Source organism: Balaenoptera ricei, chromosome 4, assembly GCF_028023285.1.
Source record: "Balaenoptera ricei isolate mBalRic1 chromosome 4, mBalRic1.hap2, whole genome shotgun sequence".
NCBI classification, from domain to species: Eukaryota; Metazoa; Chordata; class Mammalia; order Artiodactyla; family Balaenopteridae; genus Balaenoptera; species Balaenoptera ricei.
Genome location: NC_082642.1, coordinates 112,409,368 through 112,437,116, shown reverse-complemented (window position 1 = coordinate 112,437,116; position 27,749 = coordinate 112,409,368). Strand labels below are relative to the sequence as shown.

Sequence of the window (27,749 nt, the reverse complement as noted above, 5' to 3'; positions counted from 1 at the left end):
ATAGATTAAGTACACTGTGCAAACTTGATTACAACATGTAACTCATTAAGTGCTTTAAAATAAAGAATCCCTGACTTTATAAGGGGTTAAAATAAATAGTAAGTCAAGAATCACAGATTTGAAGCATTTAAAAAAATGTAATATACTTATGTATCGCACTAAAATGTTTTATATTAGAATTTTTAATCCATAAACAAGGCAAATGAAATCACAGAACCTCTATATTTTGAGAATAAAAGAGAAGAAAAGCCAATTAGTACAGCCTTTTAAACTCAAAGTATATAATAATGTCAAAATACAAATGAAACTGTACGGTTTTTAATTTATTTAGTACAGTTCTTTATAAACATTAATTCATAAAAAGTATACCATGATAATCCACTGCCATCAAATAGATTTGTTTTCAATTTCTTTACAGTAAATGGACTTTTCTACAGAACCCATTAGCCAGACAAACCGTTTAGAAATGTTAAAACACCACCAAAACAGCCCAGAGCCTTGACATACAAACTCTAGGCGGACAGCCACATAGCACTGTAAACAAATGTTCTGTGAGTTCAATTTATGTGAGATGTCCCTTCTGTTCATCTCCATTACTACATTCACTCTGTTTCTGAAATATGGGCCACCTCTACTTCAACAGTTTGAATAGCTTCTGCAACTTCAGATAGCTTCTGTCCTTGCTGTTGTGCTAACACATAGTTAACCACTTGCATAATACTTTGGTCAGAAAGTGTAGATACTGACGGACATTCTTCAGTAGCTGCAACAGCTTCGAGAGCTTCCATAGTTTCTCCTGTCACTACCACAGTTTCAAGTTCTTGAGGACCGCTGTTTTCTTGTTCCTGCATATCTGCTGTTAAGATGCTAACAGCATGCTCCACTTGAGTTCCTTGGTTATGAAACTGAAGGGTATCTTTTTCCAGCATAATTTTGCAAGGCACATAATCTCTGTGGAATTTAGTCATATGTTTACGGAGTGTTCGAGCATCTATGTAGGCTTCACTACATACGGGACAGACATAGGGCCGTTCACCTGTATGTGTTCTGACGTGGCGTTTTAGAGATCGGGCATCAGCCCAAGCTACTCCACACGTTAAGCACTCAAATGGCTTAACTCCTATTAAAAAAAAAGAGAAGAGAGGTGTATGTGTGGTGAGGTCCAAGTACCAAAATATATTACAGCTTCCTGATAAATAATGCTTTTCTTTTAAGTACAGTAGCCCATAAACCTTTCTATCTTGACTATGGCGACCTTTTAATTAGGACCGAATGGTTTCTCTTAGAATAAAATAGATTCTGGATATAATCTCTCTAAAGATGTTCCCATTGATAGAAGTTACTGAGAGACAATCCTGAGATTCTGTGAATAGTCTCTTTTAGCCTTCACAGCAATCCTATAATCCTAGGACAAAAAAACCAGAAGCTTCAAGTAGTCCATTCCAGCATAAAAATATTGATATAGAATATTAAGCTCACTAAAACAGGAATCTGTCTATCTATACAACAATTAGATAGTCAGGTTCAGGATAACCTCTATCACTTGAATAAATCTTCCACAATATGGGATTAATCTCTTATTAAGGAAAGCGAGATAATAGGCAAGAGGAATGGTAAAAGGAGAATCACCACTGGACTGGCTTTTAGTCTATTGAAAGTTATATATATATAAAACTATATGAAGTATAGTTACCTCCATGGTTGTTCATGTGTCTCCTATACTCTCTCAGCTGAGTGAATTTTCTTCCACATTGTTCACACACCCGTTCCAGGTTTTGCTTCGCTCTTCCTTTTTTTCCATGGGTAGCTTTCTTTACATGCCTTCTGAACAATGCCTTTTCATAAAATTCTTTGCCACATATATTACACCTAAAATAAAGGAAAAACCCAAATTATTTTTTCCAAAGCACCAGAACCCATAATAATTAATCCAAGTACATTTATATCTCAAGTTCAGATCCTCCTCAGATTTACCCACCTGTAAGGCTCAGTGACAGAGTGAGACTTCACATGGGAATACCAATCTTTCTTCCAACTATAGCACTTATCACAAAATTGGCACTGGAATGGCTTCACACCAAGATGTTTGTTCATGTGCTGGCGAAGATCTCTAGCTTCAAAGAAACTTTTTTCACATCTGCAATAACAAAGTTCATTCACCCAACTGCATCATCTTATTCTTTTAAAAGAAGTTTCCAAGAAATCAGTATATTCTTGGGTTTCTAGAACTCCACAAGATGATCCCAATTTAAAACAAAAACAACTCTTACTATTCCAATCTTGCTTCAAGGCTGCAGGATCTTAAGTTCTTTTAGCTGCAGAGTACTAGAAACATTTTAGAAAGAATCCTGCACAGCTCCCAAAGGTTATCATAGGTGTTATTATTTTCTGTCTCCTCCTCAGCCCCATCTGATCTCCCCCTTTTTACATCCCTGTTCACCCACTCCCAGTCTCTGTCCATCTGCTGGAAGTAGGCCTCACTCTTGACCATAAGGATGGAGCAACTGACTTAGGCCTAGGTCAATCAGAGCACAGCATTCTCTTAGCCACAGTGATTGATTCACAGAAAACCAAATGCCTTAACCAGATCCAATGGTAGTGAACCTCAGGGCCTTTATAGGAACTACGAGAAAAGCAGCTTGACAATTCGGGAGTTGCAAGGATGTGAGGCTGAAATCATTGCCACTGCCTTGTCCATACGGAGTTCTCAGAGACATCAAGTGCTAATGAATCTGAAACCAGTTTACATTAAACCATTCAGACTCCTAGACTCGACTTTCATTCAAGTCAGTTTATTTTTTAATTTTTTAAAATAAATTTATTTATTTGTTTTTATTATTGCCTGTGTTGAGTCTTCGCTGCTGCACGCGGGCTTTCTCCTTGTTGCGGTGGGACTACTACTTTTTTGCGGTGTGCAGGCTTCTCATTGTGGTGGCTTCTCTTGTTGTGGAGCATGGGCTCTAGGCACGCAGAGTTCAGTAATTGTGGCACGTGGGCTCAGCAGTTGTGGCTCACGGGCTCCAGAGCGCAGGCTCAGTAGTTGTGGCGCACAGGCTTAGTTGCTCCGCAGCATGTGGGATCTTCCCGGACCAGGGCTCGAACCCGTGTCCCCTGCATTGGCAGGCGGGTTCTCAACCACTAAGCCACCAGGGAAGCCCTCAAGTCAGTTTAAATTGGGTTTTCTTATACTTGCAACTAAAAATGTATGAATAATAAACTATCTTTGTTTTAAAATAAGACTGATTATAGAGTGACATCAGCATATAGGGCAGAGTAGGTAACTCCAAAAGCCCATCCCTATGTGAAAGCAGTAAACAAATGGGCAAAAACTGTCAGAATCAATTTTATTGGACCTCTGGAAACTAATTAAAAGTTTACAGTGACCAGGTAAATACTTAATCAAGAAAAAAATTGCTGAATCTTGGTAAGAGAGCTTTGTGGCATTTCAACTTACCCTGGCCCCATCCCCGGGCTCCTCAGCTCAGTAGACAGACTGCATTTCTGCTATGGGTTCCTAGTACCAGAGGAACTTATTCTCACAGAACTGTAGTTTTGAGCTATCTGGTGACTCCTTGAAGTTGCCCCTCAAAGGGCTTGCTTGTATTTACCCTAACTCTTCCAGGGCTGAAGACTCGGGGAGGGGTCGGGGGCAGAGGGGAGTAGATGGCTGGAAACACTTACAGGCAAATGTATTAGCCACAGCTGCTGAGGCAAGGAACAGCAGTTCGGTGCAAACAACATCCAAACCAAAAGCCTGGGAGGAAAAGGCTGGAGACTGAGATGTTTTGAGGAATAAGAGCTTTGAAAAACTCTCACATATTCCCAGGAATCTAGAAGTCCAAATATCTGCCCAGTGCTGGGCACATGCTCAGAAAAGACCTGAAAAGGCTCTATACTCTCACCAATGGCTGACTCTGCACAAACAGAAAGAGAAGACCAAGGCAGAATTGTAAACTGCCTGGCTGAGTATTGAAGGCATTCTGGAATTAGTGGTGATGCTTGCACAACACTGTGAATGTACTAAAAGCCACTAAATTGAACACTTTAAAATGATGAATGTTATGTTATATGAACTTTACTTCAATTATAAAAAAGATTTCAGGAGGCTTTGGAAAATGAAAAGAGGGAAAAAGGAATCTGAAGAAGGGAGAAACGAGCAGAGGGCCCAGTACTTCCGAGGAACTGCCTAGGAAGAATCTCTGGCTGGCACCAAGGGACCCTTCTTTCCTACAGTCCCTACTGTAGGAAAGAACTGGTTGCACATTTGAACAACTTCTTTAAATCATTTAAAATGAGTGATTTGTATGGTATGAAATTTGTGTCTAAATAAAACTGTTACATAAATAATTAGGAACATCTAGACAAAAACAAACTGATTAAAATCAAGAGTAAACAAATAACAGTTTAATATTATCTTCAAGTATTCTTTTTCAGTTTTACTGAGGTGTAACTGACAAATAAAATTGTGAGATATTTAAAGTGTACAATGTGGTGATTCAGTATATGTATACATTGTGAAAGGAATCCTCCCATTTGTTAACACATCCGTCACCTCAGATATATATACGTATGTGTGTGCACATATAATTACATATGAATATTCAAGTTTCTACTCTCTTAGCAAAATTCAATCATATTATACAGTGTTATCAACTATAGTCACCTCAAATATTTTCTTTTGAAACAACTTACAAATAAACTGAGTAAGAACACAAGGAAATTAGTTGAATGGTTCACATATTAAATACTTACTGAGTACAATGATAGCCTCGAACTTCAGGCTTTGGCTGGTGTTTCTTTAGGTGCTTGCTGAGCCCAGAGCCCCTGTGAAAAGACTTTCCACAAACTGAGCAAAGGTACTTGGACTCTCCTATAAAAAATAAAAACCACGTCACAAATCCAGCAATCAGGTGCTCTTCCAACAGAATGCTTTACGTTGTATTTCAGAAGTTACTGTATCAAGTGGGCACGGAAGCTATAACATTTGGCATCCACCTTCTAAGAACAACAAACTATGTCAAAATCCCTATTTTCTCTCAACTAGAGTACTAGCAAGGCTACTACTACTACCCACAGAATGTGATAGGCTTGCATGATCATCTGGATTATAACAGTGTAGAGTTGTATACAAGTTCAAGAGCAGATTATCTACCCTTCATCGGCCATTTTCCATGCTTTAAACACATGAAAATAAGTATACGTGGACTAAAAGTTCTAATAAAATTATAAGCCAAATACCATGTTGACAGTTACATCTGTCTATTGCTTAACTTTTTAAAAGCAAGACCATTTCTTTAGGTGCCTGGATTTAATACTCAGTACACATTTTTCTGCACTGACTGAAACAAAATTTTTACACAAGTAAGATAGCTCTAAAACTAGATATAAGAACAACTTTTAAACTTTACTCTCAAAAAAAAACACACAAAAAAACAAGAAAACCTTTACTCTCATTAATAAAAAACTGCACACATACAGTCATCTTACAGCAGAATCAATATACTAGTAAATTAATAGTATATAACATGTAACTATGTCAATATAAGTTTCTCATTACCTGTGTGAATACTCATATGTTCCTGAAGACTCCGTTTGGTAACAAATGACTTAACGCATAGTTCACACTGGAACTGCTTTTGTGATTGATGGAGACTCTGGTGTAATTTTAGACCGTGCTTGTAGATGAAAGTCTTTCCACAGACCTAAGAGAGCACAGGTGTTTAAACCAGTAAAACAGAAAAAGAGATAAGGGCAGTTTCTGAAGAATGAGGACACAGATTCTAGTATGCTATTTTAAATTAAAAACTTAAATTATCAACAAAATGACAAAGTTAAAGTTGATACAAGGGCCAAGGATTTTAGCTGGTTGATCATCTTCTGATTCAGTAGTTAACAAATACTGCTATTTTTCTTACACCCATGAGATCACTGGAAGAACTCAAAACAGTACCCCAAAGAACCTCATACTGTCCTTTGTGAGACTGGTAAACAATATACCTTATATTAAAAGAGACATGGGAGCTTAATCAAGAACAATATACTCAATTCCTGCTATACCAACTAGAACAGTGCTTCTTAAACTCTCTATGATGAAGAGCCAGTTTTTTTCTTTCCCCAATCTATTAGAGAGAGATTTTTGTTAAACACAATGAAAATGTCACAATATTAAATTGCCATGACAGTTTCTACATGCCTACTCTCCATCTTTGCACTTATCTTTTATGGACCACACATTTTGAGTAGTGCTACACTAGAAGACCAGAGGCCCAATTAACACTTAGTTTTTAAATATATGAATAAAATGATGCTTAGGACTTGGCTTCAAAATAACTGAAGGGAGGGGGAAGTAAGGGAGTGAGTGACAGTACACATAAAATACAACTGACCATAGATAACCAACAAGGACCTACTGTATAGCACAGGGAACTACACTCAATATCTTGTAATAACCTATAATGGAAAAGAATCTAAAAAAGAGTGAATGGATGAATGAATAAATGAATAACTGAATCACTTTGCTTAACACCTGAAACTAACATTGTAAATCAACTATATTTCAATAAAAATTTTTTAAAAATTAAAAAAAAAATCCCACGATTGACCATGTGTGGATAACTACTAAAGCTGGGTGAAGAGCACATGAGGGTTTATTCTACTCTCTCACATTCTTTTTTCTTATAATACGAAGCTTAAGAAACGAAAGAGAGAGAGAAAAACATTAAAAATTTCACTGGTTCCAAAACCACTTATTAATAAAAATAGTGGGTCATCCTTATATGCAAGGCTATAGGTGCTACTAGAAAATTTTCACTGTTGCAAATAGCCCAAAGCTGGCTTATCACAGGGTTCTTTACCCAGGAATCACATTTTGGCATTTAGTCTTCAGTTCTAGAGAAGGACACATAGCTTAGGCAGAATTTCTGCTAAGATGTGTTTAACTAACAGGTTCCTTCCCAAGCCAGGTTGGTCCTACTGAACGTTAAGGGATGACTGAGATGATGAATTGGTTATTCTCACCCAGTATCACTCTGAATCCTAGCAAGTTTCCCGAACATCCTAAATAGATTAATGTCAAGTTACAACTTCAGACAAATTAAAGAACAGAACTGGGAATCACCCTTGACCTAGGCAACAAACTGAAAAAGTTATGGACTTCCTATGACATTTTACAAAAGTGATGTGACTCCAGAATCAACCAGTCTTATCACCGGTTATGTTCCAACCTTCTTTAAATAACAAAATAAATATAATGGCTTTACCTGACATGCATGTGGTTTTACCCCTGTGTGCTTTAACATATGTATTCGAAGAGAATATAATTTAGGTAATGTCCTTCCACATATCGAACATATAAATTCTCGTTTGGTTCTGCCCTTCTCAGACGATGATCCTGATGCCTCATTAGATGCAGAACTGGAAGAGGATGAAGTAGGTGCATCTTTCCTGGTATGTCGAATAAGGTGTGCTCTCAAGGAGGCACTGTACTGAAACTGTTTCTTACACAACTAAAAGAAAAAGTAAACAAAATTCTGCCTGAATGTATTTCCATCACAAATGTTAAGTGAAACTCAACTCGTACTTCAACTTTCCATATCTTTGTTACAATTATATATCACTCAATAAACATATATACTATGTAAAAGACAATATGCTAGGTACCACACTATAGAAATGAAAGGGACAGACCCAGCCTCTACTCTGCAAAGGTTTATAATCTAACCACAAAAACAGGATTTATATGTAAATAGGTGAAAGATCAATACTTAAGAAGAGGGAATAATCAGAGTATAAGGAAAGGCGTCATCACCGAGGCTGGGTCTTGAAGGAATGGTAAGATACAGACAAAGACAAGAATACTATTATTATATGAGTACTAACAGTCGTTAGGAAGAGCAAAAATAGGGGCTGGAAAAAGTAGGAAGATAAAACTGTGATAGTGCTTGGGTTTTACCCTGTACTTGCTGAGTACTCCTGAAAGCTTCTGTTCTTTATTTTAAAATCAGAGTTATATATAGTCATGATCTACAAAACTTTTTTTTAATAAATAAAACTGGCCTTTTGGTTCACTACCTCTACTTTTTTGACTCTTTCTTAATGATTATCTCTGTAATTCTGAGTAATATGAACAATAGGAGGTGACTCTCTCCTTTACCTCTCCACTCTCTACACATACATGATCCTTCCCATTACCATACTTTCTCAATACAGCTTTATGATCATTTTGATGAGATCAATTACAGTGCTTACATTATTTGGATGACGTACATGTTATTACAGCTGGACCATACAGACAGTATGATTCTCTTTCCTTTCGTTTCCTTTTCTGTTTTATTTCTCTTTGTATTTACCGCTTATTCATCATCAAACCTTTCTCTCAACTGTCTACTGAGAGAAGGTTTAAAACACATCACCTTGTGGGAGATCGCTGTCAAAGCACTATGTTGGTGTTCCAAACTGGGGCGGTTGTTTCCCCCACTTGGACTCTACAGATTGGACCCCATGTTTCCCGTTTCCCATGTCTTGCTCATTTTAGAGGAATACCTCTGCCGACAGCTTCCTGAGAAAGGGAGTTTGGGAGGTAAAACTTTGCAGACCTTGCATGTCTGAAACTGTTCTTATTCTACCATCATAAATATAGTTTGATTACTGATTCCAAGTTAGAAATCATTTCCTTTTATGATATTAAAGATATTGTGCCTTTGTCTTCTAACTTCCACTGTTGCTGCTGAAAGGCCTGAAGCTATTCTGACCCTTATCCTTTCTCTCTTGTAATTTATAAGATTTTCTTTGTACCTTGATTCTGAAATTTCATAATATATCTTGGTATAGATTTATTTTCACCCATGATTCTGGACATTCAATGCACTCTTTTAACAAGGAAACTTCTATTTTCAAGTTCTCAATTTTTTTTCATTGCATTAATGATTTCTTTCTCTCCATGCTCTCTGTTTGGAATTATCTGGATATTAGAAGACAACCTAGACCAATCCTCTAAAATTTCTTTCACTCCCATTTTTACCTCGTCTTTTGCTTTATTTTCTGAGTGATTTAGTCAATTGTATTTCCTAACTTTTCTGATATTTTTATATGTGTTATTATGTATTTTATTCCTAAGAAAAACTCTTCTGTTCTCTTGATGTGTCCTTTTAAAAACACAATACATGGTTATTGTTTTATTGATGTAATTTTTAAATTTATCTCTAATATAAATCATAGTTTGTGGTTTGGGTTGTGTGTGTGTGGGGGGGGCTTTGAGTTTTCTTCTAACTGCATAGTCTTGGATTCCTTAAAGTTGTTTTTTTGCTTGAAATATTTGTCGTGAGTCTGTATACCTGATGTCTATTCACATTTCAAAATAAGACATTTAAAAACTGATTGGAACTTGTGTGTAAGCAGAGGAGTAAATTGTCAACCACAGGCTTTAATGAGCAGTATCTTTAGATCTTTTGTTATAAGACTTCGGATTTCTCACCTTTAAGAAATCCTTCTATTTTAAGATTAAGGGTTTGGTTGTTAACATTCTGGAACTTGAGTAGGGAAAGAGAGCTTGAAAAGATTCAATATTCAGTATATACGTTTTTACGTTCCCTTGTTTGGTATATAGTACCCTCACTATTCACAGTGTTCCCTAGAGCAGTTGTGGGTTTTATCTTTTTCAGAGAGTAGAAGATGGATCTTTGGCTGAAGGCATGGTGGTAGCGATTTACTTACTTCTTTTATTTTATTTTTTTAAATTATTAGCATCTTTAATTATTATTTATTTATTTATTTATTTATTTATTTGGCTGTGTTGGGTCTTCGTTTCTGTGCGAGGGCTTCCTCTAGCTGCGGCAAGCGGGGGCCACTCTTCATCGCGGTGCGCGGGCCTCTCACTATCGCGGCCTCTCTTGTTGCGGAGCACAGGCTCCAGACGCGCAGGCTCAGTAGCTGTGGCTCACGGGCCCAGTTGTTCCGCGGCATGTGGGATCTTCCCAGACCAGGGCTCGAACCCGTGTCCCCTGCATTGGCAGGCAGATTCTCAACCACTGCGCCACCAGGGAAGCCCCATACTTCTTAAAAAGACTCTCTAGGGACTTCCCTGGTGGCAAAGTGGTTAAGGGTCCGCCTGTCAATGCAGGGGACTCGGGTTCGAGCCCTGGTCCAGGAAGATCCCACATGCTGTGGAGCAACTAAGCCTGTGTGCCACAACTACTGAGCCTGTGCTCTGGAGCCTGCAAGCCACAACTACTGAAGTCCGCGCACCTAGAGCCCATGCTCTGCAACAAGAGAAGCCACCGCAGTGAGAAGCCGGCGCACCGCAATGAAGAGTAGCTCCCGCTAGCTGCAACCAGAGAAAGCCCACGTACAGCAATGAAGACCCAACGGAGCCAAAAATAAATTAAAAAAAAAAAAAAAAAAAGACTTTCTAACAACCAGACTCATCTCTACTTTCAAGGTAGCTAGTACCATTAATTTCTGAGCCTTTTGGTAGTTCTGCAATACAATTTGGATTGATTCTTAGCTTTCCACACTGAAAGCCTGGGAATGAGCCCTTTCAAATCTGCTGAACCAATGACTCCATCTAGGGACTTCCCTGGCAGTCCAGTGGCTAAGACCCTGTGTTTCCACTGCAGGGGGGTACGGGTTCTATCCCTGGTCGGGGAACTAAGATACCGCATGCTGCACGGTGCAGCCAACAAACAAAAAACACTCCATCTATTTATCAGAATCCAGAATTTGGTTGCTAAGGTCTCCTGTTCTTTTTGCCTTTCTATGAGCTTTTTAAAAAGATCATTTTACTGTTGTCTTACTAGGGTATCAAGAAGAAGCAGAGGTAAACACTTTTTGGCAAGAACATGACATGTACAAATCAGAAGATAACTCTTACGGCAATATCAGGGAGACAGAGAGAAGAGAGAACACAAATGGCAGGATAATAATGAAGCAGTAAATTGGATTCTATTTATAATGAAGTTAGAGCCATCTATAATTAGCTTTCCAGATACTTACTGGACACTTGTAATCTCTAGCTCTTTCATGTTTCAGTATGTGCTTTATAAGAGCATATCGTCTCTGAAAAACCATTGCGCATTCCCCACATTTATGGGATGCTTCTTCTTCGGTATTCTCTTTAGCGTCCCTTTTTGGTTGTTTCATCTTTTTTCCTCTTTGAACTAATTTCTGAGCCACCTAATTAAAGAACAGAAAACACAATCTAAATAAATTAACTATCTCAAATTCACATTATCTTAATATTGGTATTTAAGACATTAAATTGCTTTCCTGCATCCACTCCCCTTCCCCCCAAGATAATTATCACCTTAAGTATAACCGCAGAATGCTTTCAACTTAAAGTTGAAACTACAAAGGTAAACTCTTTTTTCACCTTACCTGTTGAACTGCTGACTTGGGAATGGCTTTCCGTTTCTGCAGCTTCTTCTCCATTCCTTTGTGTAGTCGGATATATCCCCCTTCGTTAACAGAACGCTGCCGAAGCCTGCTTCTGTAAGTATCATCATCATCGGGACTATGGTCTGTCTGTGCTGTCGGTTCAACTAGATTTTCCTGATCTTTTAAAGACTGGCCAAGGTTCTGCCTATGCTCTGAAATATCTTCAGCACAGATATCCTCTGTTGCTGTATCATTTCCCATATTACTGTTTTCTGGAGAGCTACTGATTACATTCTCTTTTGAAAGCTTAGGATGAGTATTAGAGACTGTGTCATCTTCTCTGCTGTTTAAAGTTTCTAGTTCTGTCTGGCTGTTTTTTGTTACTAAATCAACAGACTCCATTTCAGAATGGGAATCAGTTACACAGCCTACAGGTGACAGAGCAGCTTCGGTCTGTGAAGAAACCTGGGGCTCAGGCTGTTGTCCTAGCTCTCCATTCTGCTCTGGCAATTCTCCATTCACCAGCAGTACAATTTCACAATCCCCAAGTTCAGTGGATAAAGTTGTTGTGGTTCCCTCGTTGTTAGCCACAGGAGGTGCTGTACCTCCATTTTGTTCTGGTAAGTCCTGTGTAGATGCAACTGTTTGTACCTCACCCTTCTTATATACTGTTAGCTGCTTCTCTTCCATTAGTTTATGTACACTTTCACAGATTTCTAAAACTTCTGACATGAAAAGATGACGAGCCAAGATGGCTACATCAGCCATGCTACAGAAGTCAAAACTTAGCACAGAAGTGTAGGCAAATTCCAGTAAAGGAAGGAAGCTTGCCTTACAAAAGCCTATGTGAAACAAGAAAGATGAAAGACAAAAAAGTCAAATCACCACTAAAACACCTTGTAGAAACAATTACTGTATGATTATGACAATATAAAATAGAATATAAAGGCAAATATGACCATTTATTCTGCAATTAAATATCCTGGATTTGTTTTGAGTTCTGGTTGCTTATTAAGCCTTGACTAACTAATTTCTATGAGCCGAGTCTCTCAATACCTAAAATAGAAAATAATATCACACTTACTGCCTCAAAGAGTTGTTGTAAGGCAGTCATTTTCAAACTGTACTCCTTAGAACCCCGGGGGTTCCTCAAATTCCCCTCAAGAATCATCTGCTGGAGAATGGAGGGTAAAAAAAGAGAGGGAGGCAGGTGAGTAGGCAGGGTTCAACCAACCTGTCCCCTAACCTCACTGCAGTAAGTGTAGCTGTATATTTTAATAATAGAAGTCCATATAAAAATTTGATTGTGAACAGAGGGTTCTACTACTAAAAACTTTAAAACAAGGTCTACAGCAGAGGGTCAGCAAAATGTTTCTGTATAGAATTAGATAATAAAGATTGCAGGCCATAAGTGTCTATTGCAACTACTTAATTCTGCCATTGTAGCTGGAAAGAGAAGCCATATATTATAATATGTATACAAATGGGCATGGCTGTGGTGCAATACAACTTAATTCAGAAAAAGGGAGGGAAAGGAGGACTGGCGGCCTTTGGGTTATAGTTTGCTTATCTTTGTTCTAAGGAATAAGACAATTACTATACACATGAGGTATTAGGTTCTCATTTTATGTGAGAAAATAAGATCAGTTTATTTCTAAGTTCTCAGTACTTCACTTTCAAAACCCATTTTTAATATTCACGATTCAAAAATCAGAAGATTACACAGTGATAAGTCGAACTCCATCTCCATAACCAGAATGATTAAGAATTTGTACAGATTTTTAGAGTCTTTATACAGTCAAACAAATACTCTTATGCCTCCTTCTTATAGTAGGTGTTATACCACACATATTTTTCTGTGCCTTGCTTTTCTCATATAATAATTTATCTTAAGAGACCTTTTATTAAAATACAGGGAGCCAAAGCAACCTTTTAAAAACTCATGTTTGGGAATTCCCTGCTGGCCCAGTGGTTAGGACTCTGTGCTTCTGCTGCAGGGGGAATGGGTTCAATTCCCGGTGAGGGAACTAAGATCCCGCAAGCCATGCAGCATGGCCAGAAAACCCCCAAGACCAAAAAACTCATGTTTGCTGTGTTTTTCAGTTTTGACTCCAGATACATAAAATGTGGTCCTTTTACATAGGCAAATAGTGGATAAACAAGTAACAAGCATACAGGGAACCCTTAAACTGTGAGATCTATTAGGATTCAGGTTGAAAGCTGGGGAGACTACACATCAACATGACCATCATAGCTAATTCAGCCATTCCTAGGAAAGCTGATATCAAGCAGGCTGAGGTCATATTAATACTGCTACAAATTATGAAACCGAGTTAAATAAGGTTGAGGTAAGAAAGAATATTTCTTAAAAAAACAACAACAACAACAGATACCAACAAAATAATGTATTTTGGTCTTTTACCTAGTACCTTTTTAATTTCTAAGTAGAAGTCATAAGAAAAATTTTCCATGAAAGAAATAACACTGCTCCAAGTAACTTTAAATATCAAAAACCATTTTTTCCCAAAGATACAAGTCAAATGTTTACTGTAAAATGCTATAAAACACAAAAGAAAATAAGAAGATAAAAAAATCACTCATAATCTTACTGCCACAAGATAATTTTGGTATTTTGTTTTTACTCCTAGTCTTTTTATGTACACTACACACACTCTGGAAAACATTTTAATCAAAATAAAAGGGGCGGGACTTTCCTGGTGGCACAGTGGTTAAGAATCTGCCTGCCAATGCAGGGAACACGGGTTTGATCCCTGGTCCGGGAAGATTCCACATGCCGCAGAGCAACTAAGCCCATGCGCCACAACTACTGAGCCTGCACTCTAGAACCTGCGAGCCACAGCTATTTGAGCCCGCGTGCCTAGAGCCTGTGCTCCACAACAAGAGAAGCCACTGCAATGAGAAGCCTGCCCACCGCAACGAAGGGTAGCCCCCGCTCGCCACAACTCGAGAAAGCCCACACGTAGCAACGAAGACTCAATGCAGCCAAAAATAAATAAATAAATAAATAAATTTATTAAAAAAAAAAAAAGACATGACACCCTAAAATTCCTAGGAAAGAACATAGGCAAAACATACTCTGACATAAATTGTACCAATGTTTTCTTAGGTCAGTCTCCCAAGGCAATAGACATAAAAGCAAAAATAAACAAATGGGACTTAAACTTACAAGCTTTTGCATAGCAAAGCAAACCATAAACAAAATGAAAAGACAATCTATGGAATGGGAGAAAATATTTGCAAGAGATGTGACCAACAAGTGCTTAATCTCCAAAATATACAAACAGCTCACACAATACAACAACAACAAAAACAAACAACCCAATCAAAAAATGGGCAGAAGAACTAAATAGACATTTCTGCAAAGAAGACACACAGATGGCCAATAGGTGCATGAAAAAATGCTCAAGGGACTTCCCTGGTGGTCCAGTAGCTGGAACTCCACACTCGCAATGCAGAGGGCCTGGGTTTGACTCCTGGTTGGGGAACTAGATTCCACGTGCTGCAACTAAGAGTTTGCATGGCGCAACTAAAAATCCTGCATGCCGCAACTAAGACCTGGCACAGCCAAATAAATAAATAAATATTAAAAAAAAAAAAAGAAAGAAAGGATGCTCATCATTGCTAATTATTAGAGAAGTGAAAATTAAAACTACAGTGAGGTACCACCTCACACTGGTCATAATGGCCATCATTAAAAAGTTTACAAATGGGAATTCCCTGGCAGTCCAGTGGTTAGGACTCTGCGCTTTCACTGATGAGGACTGCTGGTTCGATCCCTGGTCAGGGAACTAAGATCCCACAAGCCATGCAGTGCCACCCCCCCGCCCACCACCAAAAAGTCTACAAATAACAAATGCTGAAGAGCGTGTGGAGAAAAGGGAACCCTCCTACACTGTTGGTGAGAATGTAAATTGGTGCAGCCACTATGGAAAATAGTATGGAGGTTCCTCAAAAAACTAAAAATAGAATTACCATGTGATCCAGCAATCCGACTCCTGGGCATATATCCAGACAAAACTATAATTCAAAAAGATACATGCACCCCTATGTTCACAGCAGCATTATTTACAATAGCCAAGACATGGAAACAATCTAAATGTTCATTGACAGATAAATGGATAAAGATGTGGTACATATATACAATGGAATATTACTCAGCCATAAAAAAGAATGAAATAATGCCATTTGCAGCAACATGGATGGACCTAGAGATTATCATACTACGTGAAGTAAGTCAAACAGAGAAAGACAATACCATATGATATCAGTTTTATGTGGAATCTAAAATATGACACAAATGAACTTGTCTACGAAACAGACTCACAGACATAGAGAACAGACTTGTAGTTGCCAACGGGGAGGGGGAGTGGCGGAGGGATGGAGTGGGAGTTGGGGGTTAGCAGATGCAAACTATTATATATAGAATGGATAACAGCAAGGTCCTACTGTATAGCACAGGGAACTATATTCAATATCCAGTGATAAACCATAATGGTAAAGATTAAGAAACAATGTATATATATGTATAACTGAATCACTTTGCTGTACAGCAGAAATTAATACAACATTGTAAACCAACTCTACTTCAATAAAGAAAAATTTGGTTATCAGGCAAAAATATTGTGTTTTTGTTTACTGAGGTACAGTGTATGTACAGTATTATATAACTTTCAGGTATACAACATAGTGTTCCACAATTTTAAAAGGTTATACTCCATTTATAGTTACTATAAAATATTCGCTATATTTTCTGTGCTGTATAATATATCCTTGTAGTCAGGTGTTCTTTAAGAGTAGTGTTGAGGGACTTCCCTGGTGGCACAGTGGTTAAGAATCTGCCTGCCAATGCAGGGGACACAGTTTAAGCCCTGGTCCGGGAAGTTCCCACATGCCATGGAGCAACTAAGCCCGTGTGCCACAACTACTGAGCCCGTGCTCTGGAGCCCATGTGCCACAACTACTGAGCCCACGTGCCACAGCTACTGAAGCCTGCGTGCCTAGAGCCCATGCTCCACAACAAGAGAAGCCACTGCAATGAGAAGCCCGCGCACCGCAACAAAGAGTAGCCCCTGCTCGCTGCAACTAGAGGAAGCCCACGCGCAGCAACAAAGACCCAACGCAGCCAAAATAAATAAATAAATAAATTAATTAAATAAATTTTTAAAAAAAGTAGTGTTGAGCAGGCACCACTGATTGACTGCTATTGACTATTTTACAACTCTGTAAAAATTAACTTACAGAAAAGTAATTGCAAATGCAAATGAAATGTGAAAGATTAAGAAGCTTTTTCTATCAGGGTAGGAAAGATAACTCCAAAACTTACAGTATATTTCTCTGTAGGATATTAACCAATCTATTAGCAAATTCATTTTGAGCAAATTCATTCCTCTGGTTGAAAGACAATATATACAAATCTTTTCTTCAGAATTCTATTAGAAGCAGTTTTAACATCTTACTGGTTTCCTAAATTAATCATATAAAACCTTGTACTATAGTATTTGCATAAAAGTTAGGTTTTTAACATTTAAAAAATTATGCTTTGGCATAGGGCTTAGGAAAGTTTTTCTGTAAAGAGCAAGATAAGCAAATATTTTAGGTTTTGTGGGTCACTAGTTTATGTAGCAACTATGACTAGTAGTCATTCAGACATTTATCTATAGATTCTTTGTTGATTCTATATACAGTACTACTATATACAGTACTCTATATACAGTACTACTTTGTTGATTCTATATACAGTACTACTGTATATAGAATCAACAGTTACCAAAAATAAATCAGAAATAATATAATTTTAAGAAAAAATTATAATAGTATCAAAAAGTATAAACTACCTTAGAATAATCTAACAAAAGATGTGTGAGACTTTTATGGAAAAACCTCTAAAACTTTATCAATTCGATGTAATCCCTAACAAAATACATTTTTCTTCTTTTTGTGGAAGCAGACAAGCTGCTTTAATAGTTTATATGGAACAGCAAAGAGTTATGAATAACTAAGACCCATCTGAATAATTAAGGTGGGAGACTTTCATTATTATAAAGCTAAGGTAATTAAGACCAAGCAATAATATTGTGGGAAGAGACAACCAATAGATTGGAAAAAAGCCTATAATCAGTACCAAACATGTGAAAATGTGTTTTTTAAGAGAATTTGCATGGCCGATGCGTAGGAAGAGAAGGGAGTTTTCACTAAATGGTTCTGAGACAAAATGGGAAAAAATGAAATCAAACACCTATCTCACACCATCAAAAAAAAAATTCCAAATAGATTAAAAGTTAAATAAGAAAGAAAAACTATAAGACAGTATATGAAAATATCTTTACGGCTGAGTAGGGAAGAATTTTTTTTAAAGCATAAACAACATAAAGGAAAACACTGATGAATTCAACAACCATTAAACTAGGTAATTAGAAAACAGATGTAGATTTTATCATTTTTTTATACTTTACACATATTTTACAATTAGTCTATCTACTGAATATTTAAAAATCAAACAAAACTTTTAACAATGTCTACTTCACCTGCTATTGGTTTACACTATATTTCCTGAACAATATATAAAAATAAGCATATGGAGTGAAGAATAAATGAGATATTTTGTTGGAATAATAGGATGCTGTGCTGCAGTTATTTTGGAGACATTTCATTTGCTATTATAAGCTGCTGAGAAACTGGAAAAGAGCAACACACACTCTTCTTTCTGCTTCAGATGCATGAAAGATAAGGAAAAAATTCCAAAGCTAACACATCAAGACTACACTTGTGATAGGTTTTATTATTCAGATGGCCCAGAATAAGATGTATTTTCTCCTCTGAGTCACCAAAGTAAATATCACAAATCTAGAATGTAATGCAACTCTATGCTCTGTAAAAGTTTTTGTTCACCACTGTATCCCCATAGCCCAGGCCAGTTCCTTGCACACAATGGATGCTTGAGAAATATTTTTTAGTAATTAAACATATAGCTACTGTTAAGGAAAAATATATGAATTTGTCTTTCCAGAGAAGGTGAGTTTTAACAGTATAAGGTAGAAAAGGATCAGTGGTTAACTAGGTAAGTATTTATATACCTGGATAAAGTCACTTTTTTGTTTCAGAAAGAGGAAATGACATTTCACACAGTGGTGTCAGTAATTCAAGAGTTACAGCAAATTAATATTATGAGGAAATGTATAAATAAGGTTACCTATTTTAATGCTTCCTAAATTTTCATTTGTTGACTCCTAAGCCAATACACAAATTCTAGTGAGGCCAAAAGAAAGTCAAATTATCCATTTACAATAATAACAACAACAGCAGCAGGCCCAAAGAAACCAAAAAACCACACCTGGAATTCTGATTATTCTATATTGACAATTTGATTATCGAATCTAATGAATGACAAATATTAATCTTAAAAAATGAAAAACAACAGACCTACAGAAGTGCTCTACAATTTCATGTTGCACAACATAAGATTCAGGCAGTCAATTTTAAAGTAATATATTTACTTAGTGTAATAACACTGGTGCAATTATGGATTTCTCTCAAACTGTTTTTAACAGTGTAGATCCCAGAAATTCTACTACTGCTACAATCATCTCCCCTAACGGGTAGTGATAGGAAATGACAGCCTTTTCATAACTCTATCTTGGAAACCCTACTAAAAGGGAGGACCTTACAGTTCAGCTTAGTCTGTTCTGTAAGTGGGCTTCTCCCACTTGAGCATAAAACCTGAGTTTGTAAGATGTACACACCCCTCTTCCAGTATATACTTATGAACAAAAAACACGAATATCAGAAAATTCTTACCAGAAAGATCCACCACTGCCTCATGACTGGAAACAGCTCCTTTCTCAATAAAAAGATCTCGAAAATATTCGCTATTAGCTGACAGAACAGATTTATGAGCTTTGTACTCTTCTCCTTCAATTAACAAAGTAACATCACAGAACTGGTTAGAGAGTCTCTGTTCGTTCAGCTGTTTTAAGACAGCCTGACAATGTTTTGGAGAAGAACGTTTCACCACTCCTTTGGTGTCAACCTATCAAAATAAGTTTGAGACCAAGAGTTGCATTACATATCATCTGTATTTTTACCCTTAACAGAATTTAAAACAAGACACATTATTCCCTTGTAAAAGATTCCACTAATTAATATGAAGAAATAACCTGATATTCTTTATTACCTATGTATTTAAATAAAAAGATACATTGTTCTCACTGTCTTCTGCTATGTTCATTCTACTTGACCCAATGAAAATCTGCACCTCACTTCTTGCTGCCTCCTCTTATTAGTCAGAAATTTATTTGATGATATAAGAAACGAATGCAGGCAAAAAACAAAGACCTAGTCAGCTTAATTTTACCTTGCTGCATGACCCAGAAACTGCTTCCAGAAATGTATTCTGTCTACCTGTACCAATATACTATTAAAAAGAAGAGAGGAGGAGTAATTAACAACAAACCAACACGTTACATTCTGATGAGAAGAAACAACAGGAATATTTATGATTAAGGAAGAGGCAGTATTAGCAAACTTTTAGGGCATGTAACAACATGACAATGACAGTGCCAAAAGGAAAGCAGTTTTAGTGGTTTCAGAAAAAATTCAGTTAAGACTATAAATACTAACACACTAGTTACAAATGTTAAGCTGAATGGAAAGTTCCACTTACAAATACAAGTTCATGTTTGGATACTGGCTTCTTTTTTGCAGGCTTGGAAGCTGTAGTTGGAGGCGAAGTAAAGTTGCTCAGGTCATCCTCTGATTCATTACTTTCTTCTCCAGATTCAAGGTCTAGTCCCAATTCTTCCAACATTTCTGAAGTATCTGATATAGGACGGGATCGATCTAGTTTCTCCTGGCATTTGCTACACTGTTTAATGTAATCTTTGACTTGCTTTAATATACCTACAATGAAACAAAAATTAACTAGTTAAATTTAATACTGCTCTCATGTGAAAACCGAAGATTATACTGTTCATTATTTAATCTGTGTATACTAATGTATATTCAAGTGCATGTATACAGACACACACATGCCCATAAAGTATGTAGAGTGAATTATTTAGAATTTAAGATACATTTTTTTTCAAAGATACGCTATAATGACAATTTGTCTCCATGCCGAGGTAGACTGTTTTGTTGTTCACTCTTAGTTACTCATTTACTTACTGTACGATTATGTAGCACCATCCATCTCCATGTGAGTTTCAACTCACTCGTGCAATAGGAACTATGTGAAATTGCCAATATTCAACTGTTTTTGACCTTCATAAACAGTAATGTAATAATGTGGTTCACGCTAATAACTCTCCACCTTACTAACATCAGGCTTCACCATGCAATTAGCTTTGATCAATGGAATATGAATGAATATGATGGATGCCATGTGTCACTAGAAGCTTTAAGAAGCAATGTTTCCCATCGGTTCCCTGACTTATGTCCCCTCTGTCAAAGAGCAGCATGTCCCAGATGGATACTGTCCTTTAGCCTGAAATGTAGATGAAAAAAACAGGTGGAGCTAATCTGCAACCTGAAAAGGACCACATCAAAACTTGTAATGAGTGTAAAATATATCTCTTGTCTTTGAAAGCTATGAGCTTTTAGAGTTTTATTAAATAACAGTATACACAATCTATCAAAAGTTGATTATACACGAGCCACTCATAAAACCCTATTTTGAATTCAACTTTCAACTCAACATGCTGGGATGGGGTAGGAAGCAGGGAGGAACACTTTACACACACTCCCCCCTCTCCATCATACTTGTAAGGGAGGAACAATTAATTCCCATCCTACAGACAAGGAGAATGAAGCCCTAAGTGATAACTTGTCCAAAGTCACATCTAGTAAACTGCATAAGTGGGCCTCCAGAAGTCATGTGACTTTCAGGATATTATGCTACTTACCCAGGAATACATTTATCCATCCCTGTGACAGAAACTTCTTCCCCTACAACCCCCAAGTAAAATGCAAATGAAAAGGCTGTTAATTAGCTAAAATGATACAGAGGTATATAGTAAATTCCTGAAAAGAGTTTCAAGATGATAAATTATACCAACTTACTTGCACTTCAACCTTCAGATAGTATTTAAGCAATATTTCTCAAATTGTATTATATCCCATACTTACTAAAAAAAGTACACACTGGACTAATAAATTCGGAAATTTATATTCTCTGGACTTCCCTGGTGGTGCAGTGGTTAAGAATCCGCCTGCCAATACAGGGGACACGGGTTCAAGCCCTGGTCCAGGAAGATCCCACATGCCGTGGAGCAACTAAGCCCGTGTGCCACAACTACCGAGCCTGCACTCTAGAGACCGCGTACCACAACTACTGAGCCCGCGTGCCACAACTACTGAAGCCTGCGTACCTAGAGCCCTTGCTCCGCAACAAGAGAAGCCACTGCAATGAGAAGCCCACACACCGCAACGAAGAGTAGCCCCCGCTCGCTGCAACTAGAGAAAGCCCGCGCACAGCAACGAAGACCCAATGCAGCCAAAAATAAAAATAAAATAAATAAATTTATAGAAAAAAAGGTATTAATGTATGACAGTTGATCAACTGTATGAAAAATCATCCTATCGTATTTTAGAAGTCCTTTAATTCGAAATTCGAGTGTTAGTGTTTTGATGGGATCCATCTTAAATCTAGCTTTACAGATTCAGGAACCTGACCTCTTTAGCTCGCCCAGAGCTGATTAAGCTGAAAGAATCTGGGGCTTCCCTGGTGGTGCAGTGGTTGGGAGTCTGCCTGCCGGTGCAGGGGACACGGGTTCAAGCCCTGGTCTGGGAGGATCCCACATGCCGCGGAGCAACTGGGCCCGTGAGCCACAATTACTGAACCTGTGCGTCTGGAGCCTGTGCTCCGCAACAGGAGAGGCCGCGATAGTGAGAGACCCGCGCACCGCGATGAAGAGTGGTCCCCGCTAGCCGCAACTGGAGAAAGCCCTCGCACAGAAATGGAGACCCAACACAGCCATAAATAATAAAATAAATAAATAAGTATAATACCCTTTAAAAAAAAAAAAAAGCTGAAAGAATCTGACTCAAATTAATCACTGAAAAGACATAAAGGCGTAAACATAGTTAACTTACTATTTTAAGAGTGGGTAAGGGCTTCCCTGGTGGCGCAGTGGTTGAGAATCTGCCTGCCAATGAGGGGACACGGGTTCGGGCCCTGGTCTGGGAGGATCCCACATGCCGCGGAGCAAATGGGCCCGTGAGCCACAATTGCTGAGCCTGCGCGTCTGGAGCCTGTGCTCCGCAACAAGAGAAGCCGCGATAGTGAGAGGCCCGCGCACCGCGATGAAGAGTGGCCCCCGCCACAACTAGAGAAAGCCCTCGCACAGAAACGAAGATCCAACACAGCCATAAATAAATAAATAAATAAATAAATAAAATTAAAAAAAAAAAAAAAAGAGCTGGCACTCCAGGGTCAGTCCTGTTATTATCCCCATTTAAAAAAAAAAAAAAAAAAGAGTGGGTAATTACCACAAGGAGTAGCAATTACTTTATGTAGGAAAATTTGAATCCACTGACTAACTTTGTGACCATGTATGTCCAAGTCACCTAACCTCTCTGTGCCAAAATGGGGATAACAGCACTTACCTTCACAGCGTGTTATAACGATAAAATGTTAATATTTATAAATCACTTTGAACAATGTCTGAGACAAGGTAACTACTACCTAAGCGTTTAATGATGCTCAGTGGTCAACCTCCATAAAAACGTCCACGTAGGGGACTTCCTTGGTGGCGCAGTGGTTAAGAATCCACCTGCCAATGCAGGGGACACAGATTCAAGCCCTGGTCCAGGAAGATCCCACATGCTGCAGAGCAACTAAACCCATGTGCTACAACTACTGAGCCCACGTGCCACAACTACTGAAGCCTGCACGCCTAGAGCCTGTGCTCTGCAACAAGAGAAGCTACCACAATGAGAAGCCTGCGCACTGCAACCAAAAGTAGCCCCCGCTCGCCGCCACTAGAGAAAGCGCACGCGCAGCAATGAAGACCAAATGCAGCCCCAAAAAAAAAAAAAAAAAAAAAAGTCCACATAAAATACCAAATTAGCATTAAGAGGTTCTTTACTGAGCATAGACTTAGTGGGTAAACAACCTCTGATAAAACAACTTGAGGAACAGATTCTCACTCTAGAGCAGGGTTTCCCAACCTCAGCAGTGTTGACATTTTGGGCCAGATGATTCTTGTTGTGGGGCAGGGAGGGGTGAGTAAGCTGTCCTGTCCTGTGCAGTGTGGCATGTTTAGGAGCATTCCTGACCTCTACCTAACCAGATGTCAATAGCAGCCCCTCAAACACCACCACCAGTTATGACAACCAATATTGTCTCCCGACATAGTCAGATGTTCCCTGGGAGGCAAAACTGTCCAGGGTTGAGAACCCCTACTCTAGAGATCTGCCAAATTGAACAATTTGCTCCTGTTAGCTGTTCAAGAACCTCCCTCCCTCCCGATCAGTGATGAGGCCCAGAGGATAGTGGCTCCTATTTCTATTTCTCCACGCATATTAGTCATTCAGATTTTTTGTTTTTTTTCTTCAAAGAGGTTACAAAGTGGTCAGTTACAGCTGTATTAACATAGACCCAGTTCTTGCTGGGTTTTCAGAAATTACACCCTCCTCTTCTAGATTAGATAACGGCAGCATCAATTTATCCCCATAAAACAAATCAGTTATTAGGGTAGGAACCTCTGCAGGTAGCTAATTTAACCTATTACATAATTTTCCTAGTTTAATCTTTTTTCCTACTAATTTAATTTTCTCCTCACATTTTGCATTAATTGTAGATCCCCATGAGTCAGCATTTGACTGAGGCAGGGGAGAGAGTCATTTATTTGGAAACTCCAGCATATAACTACAATACAGGATAAAATAAGGGGTTGAGAGGGTGAGACTATTAACATTTTACATTCTGAAATAAATTTGCTATATGTCAACTTTAGGCACTGAGCCAGTTTTTCACTGCGCTCAAACAAGTGAAGTTGCTACAAACTTGCCTGATTACCAGGATATAAGGGCAGTGCTTATGATGGCAACATTCTAGAAAAAGCAGCGTAAATAATAAATCCCAGTAAACTATCCCTGACTTTGGAATCATTTTTTTCTTGGTATCTACACTGATTAGATCTTATTAGTTCCCAGATAAACATCTCCAGGGCTTTGGAGTATGTTTATTATAAAAAGGGTCCATTTGTGGTGTATGACACATTAAAAACTGATAGTTAAAAATGTTTTATCAGTTATCAGTTCCAGGTCCAAGAATGTTTATTTTTCTGTCTATGCAGCATTGTTATTTTTTTTTTTCTCTTCCTTTTGGCACTCCCAAGCAGCATGCGGGATCTTGGTTCCCCAACCAGGGATTGAACCCACGCCCCTTGCTGTGGAAGCGTGGAGTCTTAACCACTGAACCGCCAGGGAAGTCCCCAATGTTGTTAATTTTAATAGGCCTATAACAAACAAGTAAAACGAGCAAAGTGTTAATGTAATAAACATCAAAATGAATAGCTAATAATCGAGGGCAAACTCCTCTGATGCTTACTGACTATGAATTCTCATTTTAAATGAAGAAATATTAAAATAATAAAAATAATGATATAAAATAGTATCATAAACCCATTACATATTAACAAAAATAGCATTTATATGAAAAATAAATACTATTTACCAAAACATAAAAAAATTAGTGAGAAAAGTGCACTACTTTACATTTTTGCAAGTCTTTTTAACGTGTGGTTTAACAGAAGACAGATTATCATATATGCATTCAATCTATTGCCATATTATCACGTCATGTAGCCTCTGGAAAACGCCACTGTGTACTTGTGATACAATAAGTGAAAAGGCAAATAATGCCTTAGTATTATTATGAATATAATTTTGACTTTGGGGATTCTCTGAAAGGATCTCAGGGCCTCCCTGTTCAGGGGTTTAGTACCAAACTTAGAGAACAGCTGTTCTGGACAATTAAGGACTTCAAAAGTCTACTTATCCACAAATGTATCTCTCATTAAAAAAAATAAACATCAACACAGTCTCAGGGTTTTTTTTTGTCTTTTAAGACACTGCCCACTAAAACAAAAATCAAACAAACAAAATACTGGATTAGATATCACTCACAGATAATCAATTTAGGGAAGGAAAATTCTGAACACTAAGCCCATTTAGCACCATATAATAGTGGTTAAGAAAAGTTTGAAATCCCAAAGGTCAGCTCCTGGTGCTTTTAGTTTTCCCATCTGTAAAACAGAGACATAAATGTTTCCATCTTACAAGGTTTGATGAGGATTAAATACTATGTAAAAATAAATTAAGTGCTCAGCACTATGCCTGCATGTAAAAGCTTGATCCCTGTTATCTTTAGCTATAATTATCCTTTTAACATGTCATAAAATATTAAACCTGAGACATTTGTTCAACAAAACTATGTCTGACCAAATCAATCCTAACAAAATGCAGCAATTACTCCATATTTACCCTTCAGTCATGTCTCTTTATAGGAACTTAATTCAGATATTGGTTTAAAATATAAAATAAGGAAAAGCTTTTAAGAAGAACATAGAGAGCTGGACTGTTTTTGAAAACACGAAAGAATTATTTAAGAAGCAAAAAGACCTATCCAGCAAAGTTCATATTCAGTAGTCTAACTTCCTTACTCACAGATTAAGTTCCATAAGTTAATTTCTGCAAAACCATACGGAATCTTTCCTGACGAAACCTCTTCTATAGGCCTGCAAACTTTTACTAATTATAACCGAACGGTTTGAATATTCATCAACTTTTTGGAGCGTGAGGGAGGTAAAAACAAAAACAAAAACCCCGAAGGACCCTTTCTCTCCTCCCCTAACCTGGTTCCCAAGGAGTCAAACTTTACAGCCACACTCCGGGACCATAACAATCCCAGAAACCGCATCTTTTCTGGGTATACATAGTGCCTCACAGTTTCCAAATCGCTCTTCACTACAGCGAAGGGAAGAATATTAAAATACCCAGAATTGAGACTACCTGCTATTAAAATTCTTGTCCTAAAAACTAGGCTCAAATGACTGTTTCCACACAGTCACTCGAAATCACTTCTGCACACAACTGCATGATTCCTTATTCACGCCGCAGTAGCACAAAGACGAACCCCGGCAAGCGGATCAGCAGAAGCTCAAACCCGCTGGCCAACACCCTAGCGGAACGCACGGCAGAAAGCGGCCGGGCTCTGGGCGGACCGTGCCGCTCCCAAACCATCCGCACAAACAGGATTTTAAAACGCACCACACACAGCACCTGCAACGGCCGCCCGAAAGCGTCAGCGAAGGGCAGAAGCCACCGCCTCCCGCGCCGCCGAAGGAGGCGGGCCCAGCGCACCCCGCGCGTCCCGGCCCCTCCCCGCGGCTGGGCCGGCCCCCGGGGAAGCCCCCTTCGCCCCACCCCGGGCCAGGGCCCGCCCCCAGCTTCCCCGGCCTCCTTCCTGTGGGAAGTGCGGCTCCTTTCGTGTCCCCCACCCTCTCGGCTCCGCCTGGCAGCTGCTCCGCCGCCGGGCACGGGCTAAGCTGAGCCCGCGAGCGGCGTCCGGGAGGAGGGTGCCGGACCCTCACACTCGCGGGTGCCCAGACGGGCTCGCCTCCGGCTGCGGGCCTTTCCTGGGAGCAAGCCGCCCGCCCTCCCCCTTACCGCGGGCGAGGTCTTACCTCGCCACCAGTACGTCTTGGACAAGTCGTGCCAGGTCTGATGCTGGGTGTGGTGAGTGCCGCCCGGGCCCAGGTGCGCAGCCTCGATAAGCCCCCGGCGCCGCTCGGGCTGCAGCACCACCTCCAGCTCGGCGAAGGTCTTGCGGTGCCGCTGCCGCCGCTGGTAATACAACGTTCCGTCGCGCACCACGTAGCAGGCGGCCGCCTTGCGGATTTTACGCTTGACATTACCCTCGGTGCCCGGCGCGTACGGCTCGCACTCGTTCGTCAGGTAGCGCAGGATGGCCTGGTAGCTTTCCTCGCTTGACATCGCTGACGGCGGCTCCCCGAGGGCGCCTGTCAGTGGCAAGGGAGGAAGACAGCGCACTAGTTCCGGGCGGATGCAACAGCAGTGGCGGCACTGTAGGGAGGACTGGCTGTGTCTGTGGTGAGTGCTCTTCGAGGGCGCCCGCACCACGGAGGGAGAACGGACGAGTTGGTAACCAAGAGGAACTGCACTTCTCCAGCGCGCGGGATCCGCTGGCGACTGACAAAATGGCTGCTGCACCACCGGAAGTGACGCAACCCAAGGGCAGTGGGTGAGGGGGCTAAGCCCTGATTGGAGCGCAATGGCTTTCTGGCTTGATCTAGCCGACCAAGTGACGTTAGGACTGCGGACGGACATTTTGGAAGCGG

The 27,749-nt window shown here is 39.2% G+C and overlaps 2 protein-coding genes across 4 annotated transcripts in view; one reads left to right on the top strand and one right to left on the bottom strand.

Moving 5' to 3' along the window:
• Positions 1–254: 254 nt before the first annotated feature.
• On the bottom strand, positions 255–27,600 carry ZBTB11 (zinc finger and BTB domain containing 11). Of its 2 annotated transcripts, none has more exons than XM_059921218.1 (11): positions 27,075–27,600; positions 20,051–20,286; positions 19,186–19,417; positions 11,371–12,212; positions 10,990–11,169; positions 7,260–7,505; positions 5,558–5,702; positions 4,753–4,870; positions 1,979–2,137; positions 1,694–1,869; positions 255–1,120 (listed from the first exon to the last, which is right to left on the bottom strand). In XM_059921218.1, the coding sequence occupies exons 1-11, from the start codon at positions 27,382–27,384 to the stop codon at positions 603–605; spliced, it is 3,162 nt and encodes a 1,053-aa protein (XP_059777201.1). In that variant the 5' UTR covers positions 27,385–27,600; the 3' UTR covers positions 255–602. The 2 variants fall into 2 exon arrangements, with proteins under 2 accessions (XP_059777201.1, XP_059777202.1); XM_059921219.1 differs by lacking the exon at positions 27,075–27,600 and adding an exon at positions 26,671–26,756.
• CEP97 (centrosomal protein 97) overlaps positions 26,865–27,749 on the top strand; it is a 53,290-nt gene continuing 52,405 nt past the window's right edge. For both annotated transcript variants that reach the window (XM_059921222.1, XM_059921220.1), the window contains exon 1: positions 26,865–27,749. In XM_059921222.1, the coding sequence (XP_059777205.1) occupies positions 27,683–27,749 (67 nt within the window). In that variant the 5' untranslated portion in view covers positions 26,865–27,682.